Here is a 25,322-nt window from a genome sequence, read left to right on the forward strand (position 1 = left end):
TACGGCTCGCTGTCTGCAAGAATACCGTTTGAAGTGCATCTTGCAGACACCAAAGTAAGCTTTTCGTTGTACAAGCAAACATGTTTCTGCTATGCACATGACAGATAAAGGTTGAAATTAAATATTTTAGTCTCTGGAAAGCTTCAAAGACTACCTTTAAGGACAAATTAATCAAAAGATGCTACAATAAGATTATCTCAGGTAACTGAATCAAATGCCTCCAAACTGCTCAAATTTATCTTTGTTAAACATTCTGAAAATAATGAGCAGTTCATTTCCCCGTTATCTCTACTTTATGTTGTTAAAATCCAGCTGGTTTGTGGCTGTAATGACATGAAAAGGTTCTGGGTGTGTAAATATTTCTGGACCAACAGCATCTTCTGATCTTCATCCTCTGACTGTAGTGAAACAGAAGAAGCTGCTTCCACAGCACAAAACGACAGATGTCTCAAAAAATCATCACAGAAACAGAAAATTACTTTAGTTATCTACTGACACACCTCACCGGCTAACTGAGAATAATACTGTGATGAAGTTATGAGGCTGGCAATTAAGATGTTATATTCAGGAATGCAAAGAGGAAAACAATCTCACTTTAACACTTTCTGTAACATGTAATGTAAACAAAAAGGGAAAAGATGCACGATAATCCATCATGAACATATATTAAATGGATTAGATTGGATTAAATAAAAAATTGTAATGAAATAAAAATAAACTTTAGAATGTATTTCCACTCTGCTGTCCATAGGAAAGTTTACTTTATACTGTATAATTTTTGCAGGACAAAAGTAAGAAAAATATGTAGCTAATGTTTGACAATGTCCGATTTATCAAAGTTTATTGTTGTTACAATAAATGTCAAAAATAAAAGGAAAAAATATTTTTTCTTGTCTTCAAATGTTAAATGCACATTAATATGGATCATGTCAATATTCTTGAATAAAATGCTGTAAAAGTGTGTCTGTTCATCAGTTCAATATAAAAACTATCAGAATAATTTAGATCAAATAAAAACATTGTGCTCTTTATTCAGAAATTCCCCAAAACAATTAATCACATTAAAAGTCAAACTCTGTGTTTAGTCATTATTTGATTACCAAATATATTACCTTGTGTGAGAAAATGTGTCAAATATTAACTTAAAATACTTTGCAGAATAGCACTTTGTGAAGTTCGTCCATTCACTTGTATTAGCTTACGTCAAAATATGCAAGTCATAAATGACTTTGTAAGAACATAATAAAATTCATATCTATATGTTTATAGATTAAATTAGTTTAAACTTTAAAAAAGATAGTGATCTTTAATAGAAAACAGCCACGGCAGAAAATAGAAAAATATACCACCAAGACAAGCGAAACACCAAATTATTGGAGACAATAATCACACATAATTTGAACAATTAACAATCAATGACGGAAAATATTTATATTGTATATTGCATTTTCTAAGTAAAAGAGCATGCCAAATATTTGAAAAGCTTTTATAAAGACTGGTTAATATAATTTGAAACAAAAAGCATCAGTTTCAGTCTAGTTTTGCTGTAAAGACAAAATTATCAAAGACTTAATACTGTAAATTTCAGATTACAAAACAATTAATGAAAGAAAGTCTACTAAAAGTACACAACAGCACATCTTATTTTGGATTAAAATGTATTAAAGTAGAATTGTATAAGGCACAAATAAACATCGAATCGGAAGACATAAATCAATTCCTTAGAAATTTAAATACACCAAAATTTTCAGAGGAAGACAAGGAAACTTGGATCTAGAAATTATGAAAGAAGAGCTAGGGCAAGCCATTAATGATATGAAATCAGGGAAAAGAGCGGGACCAGATGGCGCTCCCAACAGATTTATACAAGACGTTTAAAGATAGACTTTTGACCCCACTATTAGATATGTTTCAAGAAGTTTCCCATTCAAACTATCTCCCCCCTCAATGGTTATTCTTTTGCCAAAGCCAGGTAGATCTCCAAACAAATGAGAGTTTTAGGCCCATTAGTTTACTACATTCAGATCTAAAAATAATCTCCAAGCTGCTAGCACGACGTTTACAAATGGTGCTCCCAAAATCAATTGATCGAGATCAAAATGGATTCATTTCGGGGAGGCAGGGTTTCATAACGCAAGGCGAGTACTAAACATAATTCATTATAAAGGTACCTCAGATTCTGCTCTTTTATCACTAGATGCCGAAAAGGCATTTGATAGGGTTCACTGGGAATATCTTTTCAAGTTATGGAAAAATTTGACTGTCGTAATAATTTTGTAAAATGGGTGAAAATATTATACAACAATCCCTCAGCTGAAATAATAACTAACAAGAATATACCTAGATCAATAAAGATCAATAGGGACTGCAGACAGGGTTGCCCATTGTCGCCTTTACTATTCACTCTGGCAATAGAGCCATTTGCTATTGCTATTCGCTCACACCCACATCTTAGTGGAATCACTGTCGGACCTACAGAACATAGGATTTCCTTGTTCGCGGACGATGGTCCTTTTCATATCAAAATAGTGGGATATCTGGATACAAGATAAACAGAACCAAATCTTCAATTATTTTATTAAATGCAAATGAAAAAATTAGCCCAACATCAAGTGTATTACAGTTTAAGATGGTAAATGAATTTAAATTTTGGGATACACATCTCGTCAGATCTGGAATGGGTAGCTACGACCAACTACAATCACATATTAAATAAATTAAATTAAGTAGACAATTCATTTGAAAGATGGATGTCTCTACCAATGTCTATGATTGGGAGAATAAATACAATAAAAATGAATATACTGCCCAAGTTACTTTACATATTTCAGAATGTTGCTCTTCCTCCTCCTCCTGAATTCTTCTCCCAAATAAAGAAGAAGATGTTACGTTTTTTGTGGAACAACAGAAAATCCAGACTCCGTTTGTCTTTACTATATCTTCCTTATGACCGTGGAGGCTTAAACTGCCTGAATTTTCACTTGTATTACTATGCTGTGCAGTTGAGATCTATGATGTTTTATTACAGTGACGGCATTTCACCTGTGTGACGCCTCATGTGCTGAGTTAAATACCGTTTTTGACTAAAACCTTTTCCACAGTTCACACATGAAAATGGCTTTTCACCTGTGTGAATCATCATGTGCTTAGTTAAACTAAGTTTGTGACTAAAACTTTTTCCACAGGTACCACATGAAAATGGCTTTTCACCTGTGTGAATCATCATGTGCTTAGTTAAACTAAGTTTGTGAATAAAACTTTTTCCACAGTTCACACATGAAAATGGCTTTTCACCTGTGTGAATCATCATGTGCTGAGTTAAAGTCGGTTTTTGACTAAAACTTTTTCCACAGGTCCCACATGAAAACGGCTTTTCACCTGTGTGAATCATCATGTGCTTAGTTAAATTCCCTTTTGACTAAAGGTTTTCCACAGTTCACACATGAAAATGGCTTTTCACCTGTGTGAATCATCATGTGCTTAGTTAAACTAAGTTTGTGACTAAAACTTTTTCCACAGTTCACACATGAAAATGGCTTTTCACCTGTGTGAATTGCCATGTGCTGAGTTAAAGTCGGTTTTCGACTAAAACGTTTTCCACAGGTCACACATGAAAACGGCTTTTCACCTGTGTGAATCATCATGTGCTTAGTTAAACTAAGTTTGTGACTAAAACTTTTTCCACAGGTCCCACATGAAAATGGCTTTTCACCTGTGTGAATCATCATGTGCTTAGTTAAACTAAGTTTGTGACTAAAACTTTTTCCACAGGTCCCACATGAAAATGGCTTTTCACCTGTGTGAATCATCATGTGCTGTGTTAAACTCCCTTTTTGACTAAAAGTTTGTCCACAGGTCCCACATGAAAATGGCTTTTCACCTGTGTGAATCATCATGTGCTTAGTTAAACTAAGTTTGTGACTAAAACTTTTTCCACAGTTCACACATGAAAATGGCTTTTCACCTGTGTGAATCATCATGTGCCGAGTTAAACCATTTTTTTGACTAAAACTTTTTCCACAGGTCACACATGAAAATGGCTTTTCACCTGTGTGAATCATCATGTGCTGAGTTAAACCAATTTTTTGACTAAAACTTTTTCCACAGGTCACACATGAAAATGGCTTTTCACCTGTGTGAATCATCATGTGCCGAGTTAAACCATTTTTTTGACTAAAACTTTTTCCACAGGTCACACATGAAAACGGCTTTTCACCTGTGTGAATCCTCTTATGAGCATCAGGAGAATATTTGAAAGCAAAACGCTTTTTACAGGTCACACAGGAGAAAGGTTTTCTTCTTTTCTTCTTCTCAGCTTCAGCAGCTTCCTGGAAGATGACCTGCTCCTTGTTTGGTTCTGATTCAGTTTGGTTTGTTTGTTCATAAACAGGAACCACCATGCAGGTATCAGTCTCCTGTTTTAATTCAAGCTGTTCTTCACCCTGACTGGAGTAAACTTCTTTCTCTTCCACTTTTATTTGTTGATATTCTAGATTCTGCTGCTCTTCTTTTATATGTTGATCTTCTGGCTCTTCTTTTTCTTGTTTCACCTGCAGAGGTTCTACCTCGTCCTGGTCCATATTGGATCTCCTCTCTTGGTTATACATCTCGTTCTCATAAACGTTATGTTGCAGGCAATCTGGAGAGGAAAACAGGAAAAAAGAGGAATTTTTTCCTCTTTTGATGAAAGACATCTTTAATGATGTCTTTCATCATTAAAGACAGAAATCACAGAATAAACACATCTGAAAATTCAAGAATGCAGACATTCAGCTGACATTTGGAAAATTACCAAATTAAATATTTTTGATTAATTTATTCACTGTATGAATGATTGTTATTGTTTAAAAATTATTTTCTAGTATTATTTCTAACATTTTCTATGTTGGAGCTATTACAAACAAAAAAAGAGACGTAAACAAAAGACCCTCCTGCTGTGCTCGACCAAAACAACAGAAGATGCCTCAGCACCGCAGGATATTGTTGATCAGATCGACGGACTATTGACATGAGGGCTTGACAGACAACGTTTCGCAAGTCAGATGGACATATCGTGTATATTTTGTGATTAGAATATTATTTATGTCCACCAGTGAAATATCAGCTAATGCTAGCTGGTATAGTGCTATAGTACTTGGTGTTCAGTCCCCGCTCTGAAAGCTAACCAAGATTATTTTTTAAAAAGTTTCAGTTATTTTCTAACACTGACTTAGATATCTGATACAAGAGCCTATTATAGAAATGAAACAATATTATAAAAATAATAATATTACACGTTATAACATTCACCTGAAAGCTTTACACAGATGGCAATGGCTATTATGAACTTCACTCTGTCAAAGTAAGATACCTCCCAAATATCCCGTTTTTGTTTTGAAGGTTTCCTATGTGTGTGTGTGTGTGTGTGTATGTGTGTGTGCGTGTGTTTGTGCGTGCGCGCTAAACATGTATAGCTTAATATTATTCAGTATTAATCATTATTTATTTCTGTCTATATTATATAAATATGTATTGATAAGACTAGAGCGGTCCATTAGGCGTCTGTCCTTTTATTATGTCTATGTGAGAAACGGCCCGGTCTGCGGAAGACGGGTCCTTCGAAGGCCACGAATATGGACGACCAGAAGAGAGAAGCTGTAGCCTTCAGCTAGCTGCCTAGCCTCCATCTTGGCGTTATGTTGCTTAGCAACCGTGACAACGTGAAGCACAGAGTGCTAAAGAAAAAAACGGACTAGAAGTTAGTTTTTTACTCGTTTTTTCTGCATTATTCTTCCCCTTTTGTGATAAAGGCTGTTCCGTGTTTAAACATTTATAGCAAGGAATGTAAGCAAATTATTCATTTTCAAATACTCTAGATCTCAGGAAGTAAGACCTTACAGTTAAATAAAACTATTATGTTTGAAGGCTTAACTTTAATCAGTCAAACCCATTTGCTCAGAAATAAATTAAATACTTTATTAAACCAAAAATTTTTACAGGCTTAATATCTGTGTTCCGCCTCCACTCATAGGGGAAACTATTGGTAGTTTTTAAAACGATTTGCCGGGAGACATGGGTTCTCTCTCGGTGTACCGAACATGGAGCGCCCGGTCAGCTGACAGCTGGCGAGGGGAGCTGGCTGTTAATGCAGCGGGAGCAGACATCTCCGAAAACGTCGGAGCAATATTGCAATTAGGTGATTTATTGATGAACCGAGAAGATATTTGAGATCTATACATCAACATTCTCGCTGAAAAACTTTGTAAAAAAAATAATTTAGTGTAATTTTAAGTGTAATACAGCAAAAATAATTTTGCTGCCATTACTGGTTTTCTGAACACCCGTTTTAAAGGATGCTGATCCTAAATTTGGACACAGCTGTTTTTTTGTTCGACTCCCTCTAGTGGTCTGGAGCACTTCCGCTTTCAGCACTTTTTTGCATCTTTTCTTTTTGCTGCATTTCATTTGCTTTTTGTTTGCATCTCTTTTTGGCTTGCTGCATTTTATTTGCGTCTCTTATTGTTTGCTGCTTTTCATTTGTTTGCGTCTCTTTTTTTGTTTGCATGTTTTCTCAGTTGCTGCGCATTTGCACCCGTCGGCCACCGTAAGTTGTGTCTTTATATGGAAAGATAAAAATAAACTGTTCATTATAGAAACAAACCTGTTGACAAATGACAGAAAAATAACATTGACACAATGTCTAATAAACAGAACAGATTCCAGGATGATTTTAGAAATACGGAGTTGTGTCTGCCTCGTTATTTAACCTGTTGTATCCTGTTTACAGGAAAAAATCTGCGTCTGTTACACCGACACCAGCCATGTTGCGTGAAACATTTGCTTTACTAGCCTTTTGCTGAATTATTCTTCATATTTCTCCTGTTTATGAAAGTAAGTCTCAGCAGTTTAAGGAGGAGAGCCCTAAGAAAGATAACTGGTTCCATTTTCTCTCTACATAAATAAGCCATTCTTACAGCGTAGTTGTGATGTTTGCGTTCTTTTATCTGACATATAAACATTTATACAGGAGGGGAACGGTTACTATAATGACCCTCATGCAGAAAGCTTCATACATTCAAACCTTAATCTGAATCCAAACGCTGGTGCTTCTTACCTATTCGGTATAAGATTATCTTGGGCTTCCGGGAGAAATCCAGCAGTCTGCGTTGATAAACTCTGTGAATGTTTCTTCAGCAGCAGTCAAATGCTTGTTGATAAACTCGTTTAGACAAACTCGAAAATTCCACTAAACAAACCATGCACCATCTTGTTTTTCTCCTATCTTCTTCTCTTTAATGGCGGTGAGAAGCATAGACATAAATACGTAGACGCCTCATGGAGCGAGAAGGACCCCGTGCAGCAAACAGAAAGGGGGAAAAGGGACCACTGTAGGTCTCATACCTTATTAGGAAATGGTATGAGACTGCCATTGCAATCCGGAAGTGAAGGGGGCACGTTTTGTGTATTTTTAGGTGAAATATATTTTTATATATAATATTATATATTAATATATATTTATATTAATAGTTAGAAGTTATGTTAATTCACATTAAGATATGTTTTACTGAAAAGGAATGTATTATGTCGAATGTCCGGGTCAATCTGACCCAGTAAGTTGTTGTGGAAGGAATTCCTAGCAAGTGTCTTTTCATTATGTCGGAGCCGAAATATTATTGAGTTGTTATTGCAGAAGATTTTGGTGTGTCTCTTTTCCTTACATTGTGCGTTGCACGCAAATGGGGCGAAAACAGAACATGGAAAGGATGTCTGTTTGGACAGATAAGAACTAACAATTTGACTAATGGTCCTCTGAAGGAGCAGATTTAACTTCCACGAGGTCAAACCCAGAATTCTCGGAACTTCCAATACACACTCAATGTAAAACAGAGCCAGAAGCAAGATTCAGAATGCCATTGGTCAGACAGTTTCCAATACACAATAGCAGACTGAAACGGTATAAATGCTCGAAGCCAGAAGCAAAAGACGAGACATTTTGGATTCTGAGATGATGAAAATGAGATGATGAACATGTAATGTGTGATGCCGCAGATGTGCATTAAATGTCTTCCTGGTTGTCGGTGAGCCGGAGAGAATGGAGTTTTGTGTATCGTCTCTTAATTCATGAGTTTAGCACCTTTGAATTCCTCCATAGTATCAAGACAGCTAATGTAATGAAATAAAAATAATTAACTGTTAGAATTTATTTCCACTCTGCTGTCCATAGCAAAGTTAACTTTTATACTGTAATATTTTTGCAGGACAAAAGTAAGAAAAATATGTAGCTAATGTTTGACAATGTCTGATTTATCAAAGTTTATTGTTGTTACAATAAAATGTCAAAAAATAAAGGCAATTTTTTTTTCTCGTCTTCTTCAAATGTTAAATGCACGTTAAATTATGGATTCATGTCAATATATTCTTGAATAAAATGCTGTAAAAGTGTGTGTGTTCATCAGTGTCAATATAAAAACTATCAGAATAATTTCTATCAAATTGTGCTCTTTATTCAGAAATCCCCCAAAACAACTAAATAATCACATTAAAAATAATAAACTCTGTGTTTAGTCATTTGATTACCAAATATATTAGCGTGTGTGAGAAAATGTGTCAAATATTAACTTAACCCTCCTATTATGTTTGTTTCGGAGGTACAGCAATAATGTTCGTGGGTCAATTTGACCCGGAGAGTGTTTAGTCATGCAATAGCGTCAGAAACCTAAATCATCCTCCAAAACTTTTTTGTATCCGATTAATTCCAATACTAACCATTTCAATCAATATTTGTGCAATGATGTTTTTTTTATTTCTCACAAATAAAGGATCAATGACGACAATTTACTCATTTGGACATAAAAATTTGATTTTCAATTTTTTATGCCACTGAAAAAACCCAAACACAAAATGACAATATTCTTGAAAGTGATTTTTTGTAAATTTCTTTATATTACATTTAGATTTTTTTTGAAGGGGTCATCTTTATAATTGAACTTGAGACACTTTTCTGCTCTGGGTCAAATTGACCCGCTGACTAAAATCAAGACAAATGAGTCCTGAAGATGATCCTCCAGCTGGTTTTCCAGTTTAAATCTGCGTGTTCAAAACAAAACTGGGTTTTCATCACATGCTGCCCAGATTTTTATGCCATATTTAGCTGGTGTGGAAGCCATATATTGCCTAAATGAGTAGGGTCGCTACTCATTTAGGCAATATATGCCTTCTGAATGCCAGGGGTGAACTTTATGAATGCCACAAGTCTTCCATCTACTGTGACATTAGGCCTGGGTTATAGAACAGGGGAAGTTACAACCACATGTACCACACTGTTCTATTAGCTGCTAGTTTGTCTTGTCCATCGATTGTCAAATCGGATTACTCTGGAGAAAAGTCTCCAGAAACATTATGGCCCGAAATATTACCCTGCCTGTCTCTGCATCCCTTAGACTGGCTGTTGACTCGTCCTTTGACTTATAAACTCTGGTCAGAATGAGGACCTCCAAATATGCATGTAAATGCATTTGGTCCAGCTCCTTCCAGTTCTCTCCAAAAACTCACATTCCTTTTAGATTTGTCATTTCAACAAGGATTTTCTGTATTACACAAGGCCTGAGTAGCTCAAAGACTGACTTGATGTCTATAATGCGAGTTACTGCCATCCTAGTCAACCCTGGAATGATCAACAAGAAGTTCCAGAGCTTCCAGGGTTTTCATCTTTTATTTCCATCCATCCATCCATCCATCCATTTTCTTCCGCTTATCCGGGGTCGGGTCTCGGGGGCAGCAGCTTCAGAAGGGAGGCCCAGACTTCCCTCTCCCCAGCCACTTCTTCCAGCTCCTCTGGGGGAACCCCAAGGCGTTCCCAGGCCAGCCGAGAGACGTAATCCCTCCAACGTGTCCTGGGTTTTCCCGAGGCCTCCTCCCGGTGGGACGTGCCCGGAACACCTCACCAGGGAGGCGTCCAAGAGGCATCCTGACCAGATGCCCGAGCCACCTCAACTGGCTCCTCTCGACGTGGAGGAGCAGCGGCTCTACTCTGAGTCCCTCCCGGATGACCGAGCTTCTCACCCTATCTCTAAGGGAGAGCCCAGCCACCCTGCGGAGGAAACCCATTTCGGCCGTTTGTACCCGTGATCTCGTTCTTTCGGTCATGACCCAAAGCTCATGACCAGATGAGGGTGGGAACGTAGATCGACCGGTAAATCGAGAGCTTCGCTTTTGGCTCAGCTCTCTCTTCACCACGACGGACCGGTACAGCGCCCGCTTCACAGCAGACGCTGCCCAATCCGCCTGTCGATCTCCTGCTCCCTTCTTCCCTCATTCGTGAACAAGATCCCCAGATACTTAAACTCCACTTGAGGCAGGACGACCCCCTGACCCGGAGAAGGCACTCTACCCTTTTCCGGCTCAAGACCATGGCCTCGGATTTGGAGGCACTGAGCCTCATCCCGGCCGCTTCACACTCGGCTGTGAACCGCTCCAGTGAGAGCTGCAGATCACGTTCCGAGCCAACAGGACACATCATCCGCAAAAAGCAGAGATGCGATCCTAAGACCACCAAAACGGATCCCCTCAACATCTCAGCTGCACCTAGAAATTCTGTCCATAAAAGTAATGAACAGAATCGGTGACAAAGGGCAGCCTTGGCGGAGTCCAACTCTCACCGGAAACGAGCCCGGCTTACTGCCGGCAATGCGGACCAGACTTTGACACCGGTCATACAGGGACCTGGCAGCCCGTATCAAAGGGCCCGGTACCCCATACTCCCGGAGTAACCCCCACAGGGCCCCCGAGGGACACGGTCGAAGGCCTTCTCCAAGTCCACAAAACACATGTACACTGGTTGGGCGAACTCCCATGCACCCTCCAAGACCCTGCTGAGGGTGTAGAGCTGTCCAGTGTTCCACGACCAGGATGAAAACCACACTGCTCTTCCTGAATCCGAGGTTCGACTATCCGACGGACCCTCCTCTCCAGGACCCCTGAATAGACCTTACCAGGAGGCTTAAGAGTGTGATCCCCCTGTAATTGGAGCACACCCTCCGGTCCCCCTTTTTAAACAGGGGGACCACCACCCCAGTCTGCCAGTCCAGGGAACTGCCCCCGATGTCCATGTGATATTGCAGAGTCGCGTTAGCCAACACAACCCTGCAACATCCAGAGCCTTAAGGAACTCCGGGTGGATCTCATCCACCCCGGGGCCCTGCCACTGAGGAGCTTTTTGACCACCTCGGCGACCTCGTTCCCAGAGATTGGAGAGCCCAACCCAGAGTCCCCATGCTCAGCTTCCTCAACAGAAGGCATGTTTGTGGGATTGAGGAGGTCTTCGAAGTATTCCGCCCACCGACCCACAACGTCCCGAGTTGAGGTCAGCAGCGCACCATCCCCACTATAAACAGTGTTGGTGCACTGCTTCCCCCTCCTGAGACGCCGGATGGTGGACCAGAATCGCCTCGAAGCCGTACGGAAGTCTGTCTCCATGGCCTCTCCAAACTCCTCCCACGTCCGAGTTTTTGCCTCAACGACAACCCGAGCCGCATGCCGTTTCGCCCGCCGGCCATCAGCTGCTTCTGGAGTCCCACAGGCCAAAAAGGCCCGGTAGGACTCCTTCTTCAGCTTGACAGCATCCCTCACCGAAGGTGTCCACCAACGGGTTCGAGGGTTGCCGCCGCGACAGGCACCAACAACCTTGCGGCCGCAGCTCCGATAGGCCGCCTCGGCAATAGAGGTACGGAACATGGTCCACTCAGACTCAATGTCCCCCACCTCCCCCGGAACGTGTTCGAAGTTCTGCCGGAGATGAGAGTTGAAGCTCCGTCTCACAGGGGACTCTGCCAGACGTTCCCAGCAGACCCTCACTACACGTTTGGGCCTGCCAGGTCTGACCGGCTTCCTCCCCACCACCGGAGCCAACTCGTCACCAGGTAGTGGTCAGTGGACAGCTCCGCACCTCTCTTCACCCGAGTGTCCAAGACATACGGCCGCAAATCCGATGACAAAGTCAATCATCGAACTGCGGCCTAGGGCGTCCTGGTGCCAAGTGCACATATGGACGCCTTATGCCTGAACATGGTGTTCGTGATGGACAATCGTGACGAGCACAGAAGTCCAACAACAGAACACCACTTGGGTTCAGATCGGGGGGCCGTTCCTCCCAACACGCCTCTCCAGGTTCACTGTCATTGCCCACATGAGCGTTGAAGTCTCCAGTAGAACAGGGAGTCCCCAGGAGGGGCACTCTCCAGTACCCCTCTAAGGACTCCAAGAAGGGTGGGTAATCTGAACTGCCGTTTGGCCCGTAAGCACAAACAACAGTCGAACCCGTCCCCCACCGTAGGCGGAGGGAGGCTACCCTCTCGTTCACGGGGTGAACCCAAGTACAGGCGCCCAAATGGGGGGCAACAAGTATGCCCACTCCAGCCCGGCGCCTCTCACCGTGGGCAACTCCAGAGTGGAAGTCGTCCAGCCCTTCTCAAGGAGACTGGTTCAGAACCAGAGCCATGCTCGAGGTGAGGCCGACTATTTCTAGCCGGAACCTCTCAGCCTCGCACACTAGCTCCGGCTCCTTCCCCACCAGAGAGGTGTTCCACGTCCCAAAAGCCAGCTTCTGCAGCTGAGGATCAGACCGCCAGGGTCCCCTCCCTTGGCTGCCGCCCATAACACAATGCACCCGACCCCTTTGGCCCCTCAGACAGGTGGTGAGCCCATCGGAAGGGGACCCACGTCTCCTCTTCGGGCTGAGCCCGGCCGGGCTCCGTGGGTAAAAGCCCGGCCACCAGGCGCTCGCCATCGTGCCCACCTCCAGGCCTGGCTCCAGAGTGGGGCCCCGGTGACCCGCGTCCGAGCGAGGAAAAACGAAGTCCAAAGTTTGTATTCATCATAGGGTCTTCGGGCTGCGCTTTGTCTGGTTCCTCACCTAGGACCTGTCTGCCTTGGGTGACCCTACCAGGGGCATAAAGCCCCAGACAGCATAGCTCCTAGGATCATTGGGACACTCAAATCTCTCCACCACGATAAGGTGGCAGCCCAAGGAGATTGTACAATCAAGAACAATCAATGAAGGAAAATATGATTATATTGTATATTGCATTTTCTTTTTATTTCCCTGCTGCTCATTTCCTAATCTCTGACAGTGACAATATCACATGTACCTTCAGTGTGTAATGCGTTTAGGACTCCCTTGCAGAGAGTATTTATGTTCCCTCAATTTCTACTGAGTGTCCACTCAGTGTGAGTGGAGTTTGTCCAGGGGAACAGAAAAGGTACCTGTCAAAAGTTGTATGAACACCTGCTTTCAGGCAGCTTTCTAGTGAAGTAAAGAGAATAAAAGAGTGGGTTTGCGTGATTGTTTAGGTGTGTGTGTGGTGTGGTGGTGTGTGCATGCATGTGTGGTGTGTGTGTGTGTGGTGAAATATGTCTCATAGGTGCAAAGAAACAAATAGAATTGGACATTTTTTAACCTTTTTACCCTTTAACTTGACTGCCGGGTCAAATTGACCCGAACAGTATCGATGTAACAAATAGACCCAGGGGGGGCTGCAAATGTGTAAAATGAACCATTTTCATTTTATACATAGAGTGCACCTATTAAGGCAAATAGAAGTATTTTTTCTGCATGAAACTTTTTCTAACTATTTTTTTAAAAAAAATTAAACTTTGAAACGGGTCAAATTGACCCGCAACATAACAGGAGGGTTTTAAACTACTTTGCAGAAAAGCACTTTGTGAAGTTCGGTCCATTCACTTGTATTAGCTTACGTCAAAGGATATGCAAGTCATAAATGACTTTGTAAGGACTTAATAAAATACATATTTATATGTTTATAGATTAAATTAGTTTAAACTTTAAAAAAAGAGTGATCTTTGACAGAAAACAGCCAAAGCAGAAAATAGAAAAATTATACAACAAAGACAAGCGACACACCAAATTATTGGAGACAATAATCACACATAATTTGTACAATCAAGAACAATCAATGAAGGAAAATATGATTATATTGTATATTGCATTTTCTAAGTAAAAGGGCATGCCAACTTATTTGAAAAGCTTTTATATAGACTGGTTAATATAATTTGAAACATCAGTTTCAGTCTAGTTTTGCTGTAAAGATAAACCTATCAAATACTTTTTTAATACTGTAAATTTCAGATTGCAAACAATTAATGAAAATCTACTAATAGTACACAACAGCACATCTTATTTTGGATTAAAAATGTATTAAAGTAAATTTCATTCACCCCACTCATTCTCTCTATACAGAAAAATACAAATCAATCCTGCAAGTTCATATTTTATATCTCCAATATGCAAATGTCAAGATCCAAATGATCACATTTAACAAATTCAAAAATTAAACAATTTTCCCACTTTATAGACAAGAAGCCCTCCGGTTTTCATCTTTTATATTAGCGGTTCTCAACGTGGGCGGTACCGCCCCCAGGGGGCGTTCAGAGGAGGGCAGGGGGACGCTGGCGGACATTTTTACAAAAGGGGGCGCTGGGATGCCTTTGGGGGGCGTTTGGTCGAAGGTAAACTTTACACCTTAAATGCACAACAATGCCAGTTTAGACTTTGAGCAACTTGGTAAAACTGTATTGTGTAACATTAAATCATGCTTGGCTGCAACTGTATCGATGGCAGCTCTTCTTCTATTCAGTGTTTGTTAGCTTCTGTTAGCTTCTTGGCGCAGCTCCGTTCTCCTGCTACTGGTAGCTAAAATCCCGATACCCTCACTTTGTATCCCTCTGAAAAATGAACCCATTTAAATCAAGAAATCCCTCCATGGGTGATACCACGATAGAGAGCGTTCATTTTATAGAGTTAACACGGTGCTGTAAGTGGTCCGGTATGAAACGGGGGTGATAGAACAACACAGCACTTTTAAATTTCAATAATCAGAATGCAGAAATTGTTTCCGTTGTTTTAAAAGGTTTATGTCGGTCTGCCTTTTCCCCATCGATACGCTTCCCGACCGCCCTGCACCTTAGGGGCTTAGAAAAAAAAAGACCGCACATTGTGCAAAACTCTGAAACAGGAGAAGCGGGACATAAAATGGAGCGACGAACTAGATGTGAATTATGGCATAAAACAGAGAATCCAACGCTGAACAGTGAAAAATCAACACATGATGTGAAACACATGACGATTAGGCAGCGCAGCAGGTGATGAGTGAAAATTACTGAAATTATCAAATAAATGTAGCAACAGGAAAGAAACTAAAGTGGACATAGTAATAAGCCAAGAGAGGATAATACTAATCAAAGGAAACTAAATGGAAATGAATGAACAAAATGCAAGAATAAACTAAAGTAAATACAGAGGAATAAACTGGTATGGCAAGACCTTTTGAGTAATAATTAATACAGAGGACTGTATGGCAAGAATAAACATACACTATTTCCAGATAAAAGGTAAAATAATATTGTTGAAATGTCATGGGTTTGTTGAAACCACATCTGAGAGAGTACTGAGAATAAATATATCTTACAGACCATAACAGTAAAGAACTTATCACTTATTTATGTTTTTAATTAGATTTGATATATTTATTTCTTCAATATTATTTTTCATGTCAGTGTTAATGTCATGAGGCTGATGACTCCATGACACTTTCAATTTGACTTATTAGGATTTGATTAAGAACCAGATTTGTTCTTTGTCATTTCTGTCCAGTAAAACTATTAATCTATAAATCAATAGACAGGTCTATATAAAGATATAATCCATGTTTCTGTCTCATATTTGTATGGCATTAAAAGGACCTGGAAATGTTGGTTTTCATTGAAAGCTCTGGTTTGCGCAATAAATGCCATGTGGGTGAAATTTTATGGATGATACTCTGATGTCCCATTCTCCTGAAGGCAGCACAGAGCTGCACCACCAGAAAAACACTGAAGAGAAGAAGAGCTATGATTAATGTAGTTACAGTTCTATCCATGTTTTAATGTTGCAGAACTCAGTCAGTCGTTTTGCAAATAGTTCAAAGTTTAAACTGGCATGTTGTACATTTTTTATCTGGTCATTTTGTGAAACATTTAACAACTTTAAAATGGCACAAAATAAAAATATTTTTTCCACTCTGATTTGCTGCTGTTAGGCCTACCAATTTTAACTTGAATGTTCATTGCATTTTCATAGACGCCTGTGAAAATAATTTCTATTCCATGACATTGTTCTCTGGGAAATTATTTTTGATGATAAATACAGAAACAAGCATAAAAATCAAAACATCTACAATGGCGATAGTAATATTAATGATAAAATAATAGTCAGTGCAAAGTATCCTACAAATTCTTTGGTGGGGGGCGGTGGGGGACCCGGAAAAAGGCTACGGGGGCGCTGGCCCAAAAAAGGTTGAGAAACACTGTTTTATATGAACCTCTACATAGGACATACGAAAAATAGTTCTACGGCTTTTCACCTGTGTGAATCATCATGTGCTGTGTTAAATTCCTTTTTTGAATAAAGGTTTTTTCAACGTTCACACATGAAAATGGCTTTTCACCTGTGTGAATCATCATGTGCTGTGTTAAACGAAATTTGTGACTAAAACTTTTTCCACAGGTCCCACATGAAAATGGCTTTTCATCTGTGTGAATCACCATGTGCTGAGTTAAAGTCGGTTTTCGACTAAAACCTTTTCCACAGGTCCCACATGAAAATGGCTTTTCATCTGTGTGAATCACCATGTGCTGAGTTAAATTCGATTTTTGACTAAAACCTTTTCCACAGGTCCCACATGAAAATGGCTTTTCATTTGTGTGAATCATCATGTGCTGAGTTAAATTCGTTTTCGACTAAAACCTTTTCCACAGGTCCCACATGAAAACGGCTTTTCACCTGTGTGAATCATCATGTGCTGTGTTAAATGAAATTTGTGACTAAAACTTTTTCCACACACATGAAAACAGCTTTTCACCTGTGTGAATCATCATGTGCTGTGTTAAAACCTGTTTTAGACTAAAACTTTTTCCACAGGTCCCACATGAAAATGGCTTTTCACCTGTGTGAATCATCATGTGCCGTGTTAAACGAGATTTGCAACTAAAACTTTTTCCACAGGTCACACATGAAAACGGCTTTTCACCTGTGTGAATCATCATGTGCCGAGTTAAATTAATTTTTTGACCAAAACTCTTTCCACAGGTCCCACATGAAAACGGCTTTTCACCTGTGTGAATCATCATGTGCTGTGTTAAACGAGATTTGCGACTAAAACTTTTTCCACAGGTCACACATGAAAACGGCTTTTCACCTGTGTGAATCATCATGTGCTGTGTTAAACTAAGTTTGTGACTAAAACTTTTTCCACAGGTCACACATGAAAACGGCTTTTCACCTGTGTGAATCATCATGTGCTGAGTTAAATTAATTTTGTGACTAAAACTCTTTCCACAGTTCACACATGAAAATGGCTTTTCACCAGTGTGAATCCTCTTATGAGCATCAAGAGAATATTTGCAAGCAAAAAGCTTTTCGCAGGTCACACAGGAGAAAGGTTTTCTTCCATTCTGATTTTGCTTCTCAGCTTCAGCAGCTTCTTGGAAGATGACCTGCTCCTTGTTTGGTTCTGATTCAGTTTGGTTTGTTTGTTCATAAACAGGAACCACCATGCAGGTATTAGTCTCCTGTTTTAATTCAAGCTGTTCTTCACCCTGACTGGAGTAAACTTCTTTCTTTTCCACTTTTATTTGTTGATATTCTAGATCCTGCTGCTCTTCTTTTATATGTTGATCTTCTGGCTCTTCTTTTTCTTGTTTCACCTGCAGAGGTTCTACCTCGTCCTGGTCCAGATTGGATCTCCTCTCCTGGTTATACATCTCGTTCTCATAAACGTTATGTTGCAGGCAATCTGGAGAGGAAAACAGAAAAAAAGAGGAATTGTTAACGTTACTGTAATAACAGATGTTTTTATCCTTTAGTAGTCAGCCCCGCCTACGCCTCACTACTCCTCTGGACTTGCTACTGTCCAGTTCTCTGTCTAACAGGTCCGGAAAATCCCCATAACTTGGAGATTACCCTAAAGATAGTTTATGGAGGATTATCTAGTCAAACTGGGAGCGGAAAGGACTCGTCTAGCTCTAACTACCTTCGATCCAGACGTTATGACCCTTTTCAGTTGAGGAACAATCAGCTGAGTAGCCCTCACAACTGCATAACCCCTACAACCACTCCTGTTAACGATAGCTCCTTCCCTAAAATAACGGCACTTGTTAACGGCTAGATTGGATTTAGTGACTTAGATTTAAGTCCCAGGGTCATTATTCCAACACTCACCAGAGGAAAACACAAAGTCACCACATCTCTAGAGTCATGTATGCTTTCTTTACTACAATCAGGAAAACCAATACTGATTAAAAATGACACAATTAAATTCACTGTCCACAATTCTCATTAGTATTTTAGAATATAACTTTATTAAGCAAGCTTTAGCAGGGGCAAATGACAAGCAGGTTTATTTTCCAAAGATTATGAAATCGGTAAGAATATAATAAAATCAATTTAAAATCAATCACATCCTGTCTTCATTCCTATCCCTAACCTGTGTCACTGAGTTTACTGAGCGAGACTTTGGGGGGAGAGGCAGGTCAACTCATACCCAATGGCACTTGGTCTCGGCAGCTGTAATCTTCAAATATCCTTGGCCAAAGTCTTTGCCCCGGAAGAGCAAAGTCCTCTTTCAGAAGAGAAGCAGAGCAGAACTGTTCGTTATCCTTCTAACGTGCAGAATCTTTGTCTTTAAATGACCTCTGTCTCTTCTCCAAGTCTGCTGCAGTAGAGTTGAGAATGTTGGGTAGAGGCAGAGGAGTTGGTCGGATCAGGAACCAGGGTCGGGGCTGATGGAACTCGTCCCTTCTTGGCGGCGTGAAGTCTTGAGCTTCCCTTGGTCCCGGGGTGCGGTCCTCTGCTGGTCTTTAGCCTGCTTCCTCTTGTTGGCTCCTCTTCTGCGCCGCGGACGAAGAACGTCTTTCCTCCCCTATCCTCTGGTTTTTATACCCTCTCAACCCAGGGCTGTCTACGGGGCAGGGCTACGTGACTTTAGAGCCGTCCCACTGTCTGTGGAAAGTCCCAACCTTCCCCAACCATCACCTCCCTTATGACTCACTTATGCCTCATTACAGCAACTCTCCGGTACTTCCCCTTTTTCCGCTGGCCATCTGTAATTCATCACAAAGCATAATCAATTTTCCACTGGCCATCTGTTTCTGGCCATCTGTTCCCCCAGCAACCCCACCCTGCTCAGTGTACTCATTACCACACAGTTTTATTCTGTTTCTTACAATCTTAAGTCTCTCTTCATTCAGTCATTGTAATTCATCACAAAACATAATCAATGTGTTACTTTATCAACTTATTACTTCAGTATGACTCTTCCTCACATCTCTTATTTTTAATAATCAATGATCATTGTACAATAATCAAGCTGTTATTATTAACTCAAAGGTACAAACCTAAATTTCTCTAATGTATTATAACATTCTAACTTATCAAAAAGACAGTACATATATGTTGATTATGCATTACAGACGTTCTTACTTTTACAGATGTATTATATTTTATACTTGTTTCTCTTAATCATCATTAAATCAACATACAAGATTTGCTGTTATCTCTCAGGCCTTTATTCCGTTTTCTGCGTGTACCTGGACAGATCTCACACTCTTATACCAGTTTTCATGACACAGACGTTCATCATTTAAGACAGAAATCACCAAACAAACACATCTGAAAATTCAAGAGTGCAGACATTCAGCTGACATTTGGAAAATTACCAAATTAAATATTTCTGATTAATTTATTCACTGTAGGTATGATTGTTATTGTTTAAAAATTATTTTCTAGTATTATTTCGAGTATTTTCTATGTTGAAGCGATTAACTTTTTATTTTTATTACTTTGAACTTTGAGTTCAGTTTCATGTTTCATGTAAAGAAATTTTTTGTTTCTTTACTTAAAAAAAATTCCTAACCCAAGAACCCAGAATCTTGACAGTTTGTCCATTTTCTGTAAGTTTAGGGACTGGTACAGGACCAGCATGCACTGGGCTTTCACCAGGTCTTATCTTTTTTTACTGCTAAGAATAATGATAATTCTTAGCAACAGAGAAAATATGCAAACAAAAAAAGAGACGCAAACAAATGAAATACAGCAAACAAGAAGAGATGACGGAAACAAAAAGCAAATAAAATGTAGCAAACAAAAAAAGAGACGCAAACAAAAGACCCTCCTGCTGTGCTGGACCAAAACAGCAGAAGATGCCTCAGCACCGCAGGATATTGTTGATCAGATCGACGGACTATTGACATGAGGGCTTGACAGACAACGTTTCGCAAGTAAGATGGACATAATATTGTGTATATTTTGTGATTAGAATATTACTTTACTGTATTATGTCCACCAGTGAAATATCAGCTAATGCTAGCTGGTATAGTGCTATAGTACTTGGTGTTCAGTCCCCGCTCTGAAAGTAACCGAGATTATTTTTAAAAAAGTTTCAGTTATTTTCTAACACTGACTTAGATATCTGATACAAGAGCCTATTATAGAAATGAAACAATATTATAAAAATAATATTACACGTTATAACATTCACCAGAAAAGTTTACACAGATGGCAATGGCTATTATGAACTTCACTCTGTCAAAGTAAGATACCTCCCAAATCTCCCGTTTATGTTTTAAAGGTTTCCTGTGTGTGTGTGTGCGCGCGCGCGCTAAACATGTATAGCTTAATATTATTCAGTATTAATCATTATTTATTTCTGTCTATATTATATAAATATGTATTGATAAGACGAGAGCGGTCCATTAGGTGTCTGTCCTTTTATTATGTCTATGTGAGAAACGACCCGGTCTGCGGAAGACGGGTCCTTCGAAGGCTACAAATATGGACGACCAGAAGAGAGAAGCTGTAGCCTTCAGCTAGCTGCCTAGCCTCCATCTCGGCGTTATGTTGCTTAGCAACTGTGACAACGTGAAGCACAGAGTGCTAAGGAAAAAAACGGACTCGAAGTTAGTTTTTTACTCGTTTTTTCAGTATTATTCTTCAGCTTTTGTGATAAAGGCTGTTCCATACTAAAAAGAAATCTGTTTGATTCTAAAATGTTTAAACATTTATAGCAAGGAATGTAAGCAAATTATTAATTTTCAAATACTCTCTAGATCTCAGGAAGTAAGACATTACAGTTAAATAAAGCTATTATGTTTGAAGGCTTAACTTTAATCAGTCAAACCCATTTGCTCAGGAATAAATACTTCAGTGAAACAAATTTTTTACAACTATTACCTGCCTTAATATCTGTGTTCCACCTCCACTCATCGGGGAAAACTAGCGGGAGTTTTTAAAACGATTTGCCGGCAGCCGTGCGTTCTCTCTCGGTGTACCGAACTGGAGCGCCCGGTCAGCTGACAGCTGGCGAGGGGAGCTGGCTGTTAATGCAGCGGGAGCAGACATCTCCGAAAACGTGAGCAATATTGCAATTAAGTGATTTATTGATGCACCTAGCAGATATTTGAGATCTATACATCAACATTCTCGCCGAAAAACATTGTAAAAAATCATTTTGTGTAATACAGCAAAAAAAATAAAAAATAAAAAAATTGCTGCCATTGCTGCGTTTCTCAACACCCGTTTTAAAGGATGCTGACCCTAAATTTGGACAGCTGTTTTTTGTTCGACTCCCTCTAGTGGTCTGGAGCACTTCCGCTTTCAGCACTTTTTGTTTGCATCTTTTGTTTGCTGCATTTAATTTGCGTCTCTTTTTGTTTGCTGCGTTTTATTTGCTATATGTTTGCGTTTTGTTTGTTGCATTTTATTTGCCTTTTGTTGCGTCATTTCTTCTTATTTGCTGCATTACATTTCTTTGAATCTCTTTTTTGTTTGCTTGTTTTCTCTGTTGCTGCGCATTTGCACCCGTCGGCCACAGGTTCATATAAAGACCAGCTGTGCCTTTATGTGGAAGGATAAAAAGAAACTGTTCATTATAGAAACAATAAACAGAACAGATTCCAGGAGGATTTTAGAAATACGGAGTTGTGTCTGCCTCGTTATTTTAACCTGTTGTATCCTGTTTACAGGAAAAAATCTGCGTCTGTTACAGCGACACCAGCCATGTTGCGTGAAACACTTGCTTTACTAGCCTTTTGCTGAATTGTTTTTCATATTTCTCCTGTTTATTAAAGTAAGTCTCAGCAGTTAAAGGAGGAGAGCCCTAAGAAAGATAACTGGTTCTATTTTCTCTCTACATAAATAAGCCATTCTTACAGCGTAGTTGTGATGTTTGCGTTCTTTTATCTGATATAAAAACATTTATACAGGAGGGGAACGGTTACTATAATGACCCTCATGCAGAAAGTTTCATACATTCAAACCTTAACCTGAATCCAAACGCTGGTGTTTCTTACCTATTCGGTATAAGATTATCTTGGGCTTCCGGGAGAAATCCAGCAGTCTGCGTTGATCATCCATCTCTTCCTCTTGATGATTTCTTTAAACTCTGTGAATGTTTCTTCAACAGCAGTCAAATGCTTGTTGATAAACTCGTTTATACAAACTCTCGAAAATTCAACAAAACAAACCATGCGCCATCTTGTTTCTCGTCTTCTTCTTCGTCTTTTTTATGGCGGTTGGCAAACAACTTTAAGGTGCATTACCGCCACCTTCCAGGTTGGAGTATGGATAAGAAGCTCATAGCCTCCTCGTTCTTCTAAGAAAATTAAAAATACTATCAAAAACTATATCTCCCGATTAACTCTGAAACAATTCTCTTATAACCAACTTATTTTTATTACTACTAAGCTCACTAAGTAGTATCTTTCTTTCCCGTACATACGTGTTGGTTTGGACATACAGGATTAAATAGTACTCTTAACTTAATGAATAAACTTAATACAGGTTGTTGTATTTATTGTGGAAAGTTAGAAACAGTACAGCATATCTTTTTAGAAAAAAATTAATTGTTAATGCATGTCACCATGAGAAAAGCCTTCTGGGTTTTGCTTAAAAACTTTTTAAAATATTAAAATCACACATTTTTGCTCATGAAGTGAAAAAAATCATTTGGAAAACAAACTTATTGTCAGAATCTTTTCTTGTTATTCTATGTTTTTGTTTGTGACTCAAAGTTTTGCTTGTGATTCTTACATGACATTATGGGCAGGGCCTAAAATTACAACAAAAAAATTTCTGGTGTGTGCAAATAGAAGTTTATGTTTGGCAAATAACATTTTAAGTTCACGAGACAAAATTACTTATTTAATTTAAAAAAAATTTTTAAACAAAACTTTTTGTAAAAAAAAAAAAATAATAAAAAAAAAGGAAATAATTACAATTCCAAAAGTTTTGATTACAAATTTATTTTGGTTAACTGTTTTTTTTTTTAATTGAATATTTTGGGAAAATATTTAATTGCATCCTCACCAGACCCTAAACGTACTTAAAGTCTGGATCGACTTTTTTCCCCTTCATTAATGACACTTTTATTACATACATTATGTCTATCATGGTAATTCAGGATGAGTTTTTTTAAATTCTAAATTAATTCTTAATGAATTTAAGTGATATTCTCCTTCAAGATACATTTGCCTAACACTGGAATAAATGCAATGTACATTATACAGCAAAGGAAAATAGAAGATCTGACATATATCGATTATGGAGTTGATTCGTTTTGGACGAGCGATCTGCCCCTATTGCATAAGCAATGCTGAAGAATGACTGATATCATTAACGATACAGGGAAGAAGCTTTTCAGTTATCTTGTGTTGCTAGCAAAATAGTTAGCTAGCAGCTAGCTAATAGCACAACAACAACAACAACAACCTAATGTCTGTTGTTTCTGACCTCATAAACATCAAAATTGACCAGGGTGCCAAAACTTTTATGAGGTTGTGAATACTTTTAATATGTTCATTTTGCTTAGTTTTAACATAGGAAGCAACCCTGAGACTCTTAAAGTCCTGTGATAAACCTTTGCACAAAGTTATAGCAAGCTTACCCCTTAAGCCCTGCCAGCATGCCTTGGTGGGCCCCATGTGGGGGAAAGGAGGGCTGATATATGGGTCCCATAAAGGTTTGTCTGTGGGCTCCATGGTGGCCCCACATGGGTTTGCCCATCTAGGGCCACAGCCTACGTGGGGCCTACCTGGGCCCTAAATAGACAAACCCATGTGGGCCGACCACCATGTACGGTTCATTACAGGATGCACATTCAAAGGCCAAATATGGGACGACTCCGTATTTTACAGGACGGATGGCAACCCTATTCCGGGGTGCTAAAGCCCCCCTAAATTAGGTCTAGAATCGCCACTGGATCCAATAGAGATCATCTCTGTGTTGACTGAGGCCTGTTACTTTGGCGCCGACCTGTTGATGATGGGCAAGAGTGGACGAGTAGGCTGCAGGAGCGCCATGTTTGAAATCGCTATGTTTGTTATAAAGTAAGTTACTTTACGGAAATCTTATTCAAAGCATGCTTGAAATATGTCAGGGATAAAAAAACGTGCCAGGAGCGGGCAGCAGATCAATTATGGATATACTAAGGTGATCTACCATCAAACTGAGGATTGAGTCCATGAAGCTGAGGATCCCTTGATGACCGAGTGGGACATGTTAACAGTTAGCTTACTTTGTAAATGGTTAGCGGCGGCTTCACTGGAGGAAATGGCCGCTTGTATCTACCCATTTGTCTTCAAAGTAACAAATGAATAATTCACTTGAGGTTCATAAAGGTTAAAAAATAACCAAGCAAGTCCATGGGTAGCACATCTAAGGCACATTCAGTGACACTGAGGGGTCAGTGGATTGGTGGCAATTGAAGTTCAGCATTTTGGTGCAATCCCTTTGCTAAACCAGGACTCTTGGGCAGTAAGACAGAAAAACTCAACAGGTTGTAATGGGAATTCAGCCCAACATCAGATCTATTCACCTCTGTTTGCCTCTGCACAATAAAAGCAGTGATTTAATCCAAGAACTTGTGAAAAGGTAAAGTTTTATCTTATTTGTTTAGTCACTTCAGCAGCAGATTGAGAAGTACAGGCATTCATGCATCCACTAACATCAGTTAAAGAATCAGTGAAATCGGTGATTTGCTCTGCTTTGTAAAGCTTATAAGACAAATCTAATTACAGAAACGGAAACATGAGATGAGATCCTGCACAGTAATTGGGTTTATTATTCTCTTAAGGTTTTTTTCACTAAAAAATTGTGTTTCTCTTTTATATAGTTGTACAATATACAGCTATGTTTGGTTTTACAGCATTCTGACAGCAGTTTAAGTCTGAAAACATCTGCTGTTTAAGATAGCTTCCTTTTAATCAGTTATAAAACTTTTACAGAAAAAAGTTGGACA

General features: G+C 39.5%; 1 protein-coding gene and 1 pseudogene across 2 annotated transcripts; both read right to left on the reverse strand.

The window, feature by feature from the left end:
- Nucleotides 1-2,551: 2,551 nt before the first annotated feature.
- Nucleotides 2,552-7,447, reverse strand: LOC145550614 (uncharacterized; annotated as a pseudogene). The gene is made up of 2 exons (XR_014086488.1): nucleotides 7,094-7,447; nucleotides 2,552-4,639 (listed from the first exon to the last, which is right to left on the reverse strand). The product of XR_014086488.1 is annotated as an uncharacterized LOC145550614 (transcript).
- An 8,854-nt stretch (nucleotides 7,448-16,301) lies between these two features.
- Nucleotides 16,302-22,691, reverse strand: LOC145550611 (uncharacterized). Its single transcript, XM_081604467.1, has 3 exons — nucleotides 22,378-22,691; nucleotides 16,893-17,825; nucleotides 16,302-16,312 (listed from the first exon to the last, which is right to left on the reverse strand). The coding sequence occupies exons 1-3, from the start codon at nucleotides 22,439-22,441 to the stop codon at nucleotides 16,302-16,304; spliced, it is 1,008 nt and encodes a 335-aa protein (XP_081460593.1). The 5' UTR covers nucleotides 22,442-22,691.
- Nucleotides 22,692-25,322: the final 2,631 nt, after the last annotated feature.

The sequence above is a fragment of the Poecilia reticulata genome, unplaced genomic scaffold, assembly GCF_904066995.2.
Source record: "Poecilia reticulata unplaced genomic scaffold, P_reticulata-male-v2 Scaffold_107, whole genome shotgun sequence".
Classification (NCBI taxonomy): Eukaryota; Metazoa; Chordata; class Actinopteri; order Cyprinodontiformes; family Poeciliidae; genus Poecilia; species Poecilia reticulata.

Excerpts from the sequence above, each read along its gene's own strand:
- LOC145550611 (XM_081604467.1), bottom strand. The coding sequence starts at position 22,441 with ATGGATGATCAACGCAGACTGCTGGATTTCTCCCGGAAGCCCAAGATA. Across the intron at positions 17,826-22,377 it reads GATAATCTTATACCGAATAG|ATTGCCTGCAACATAACGTT; the intron begins GTAAGAAACACC and ends TTTCCTCTCCAG.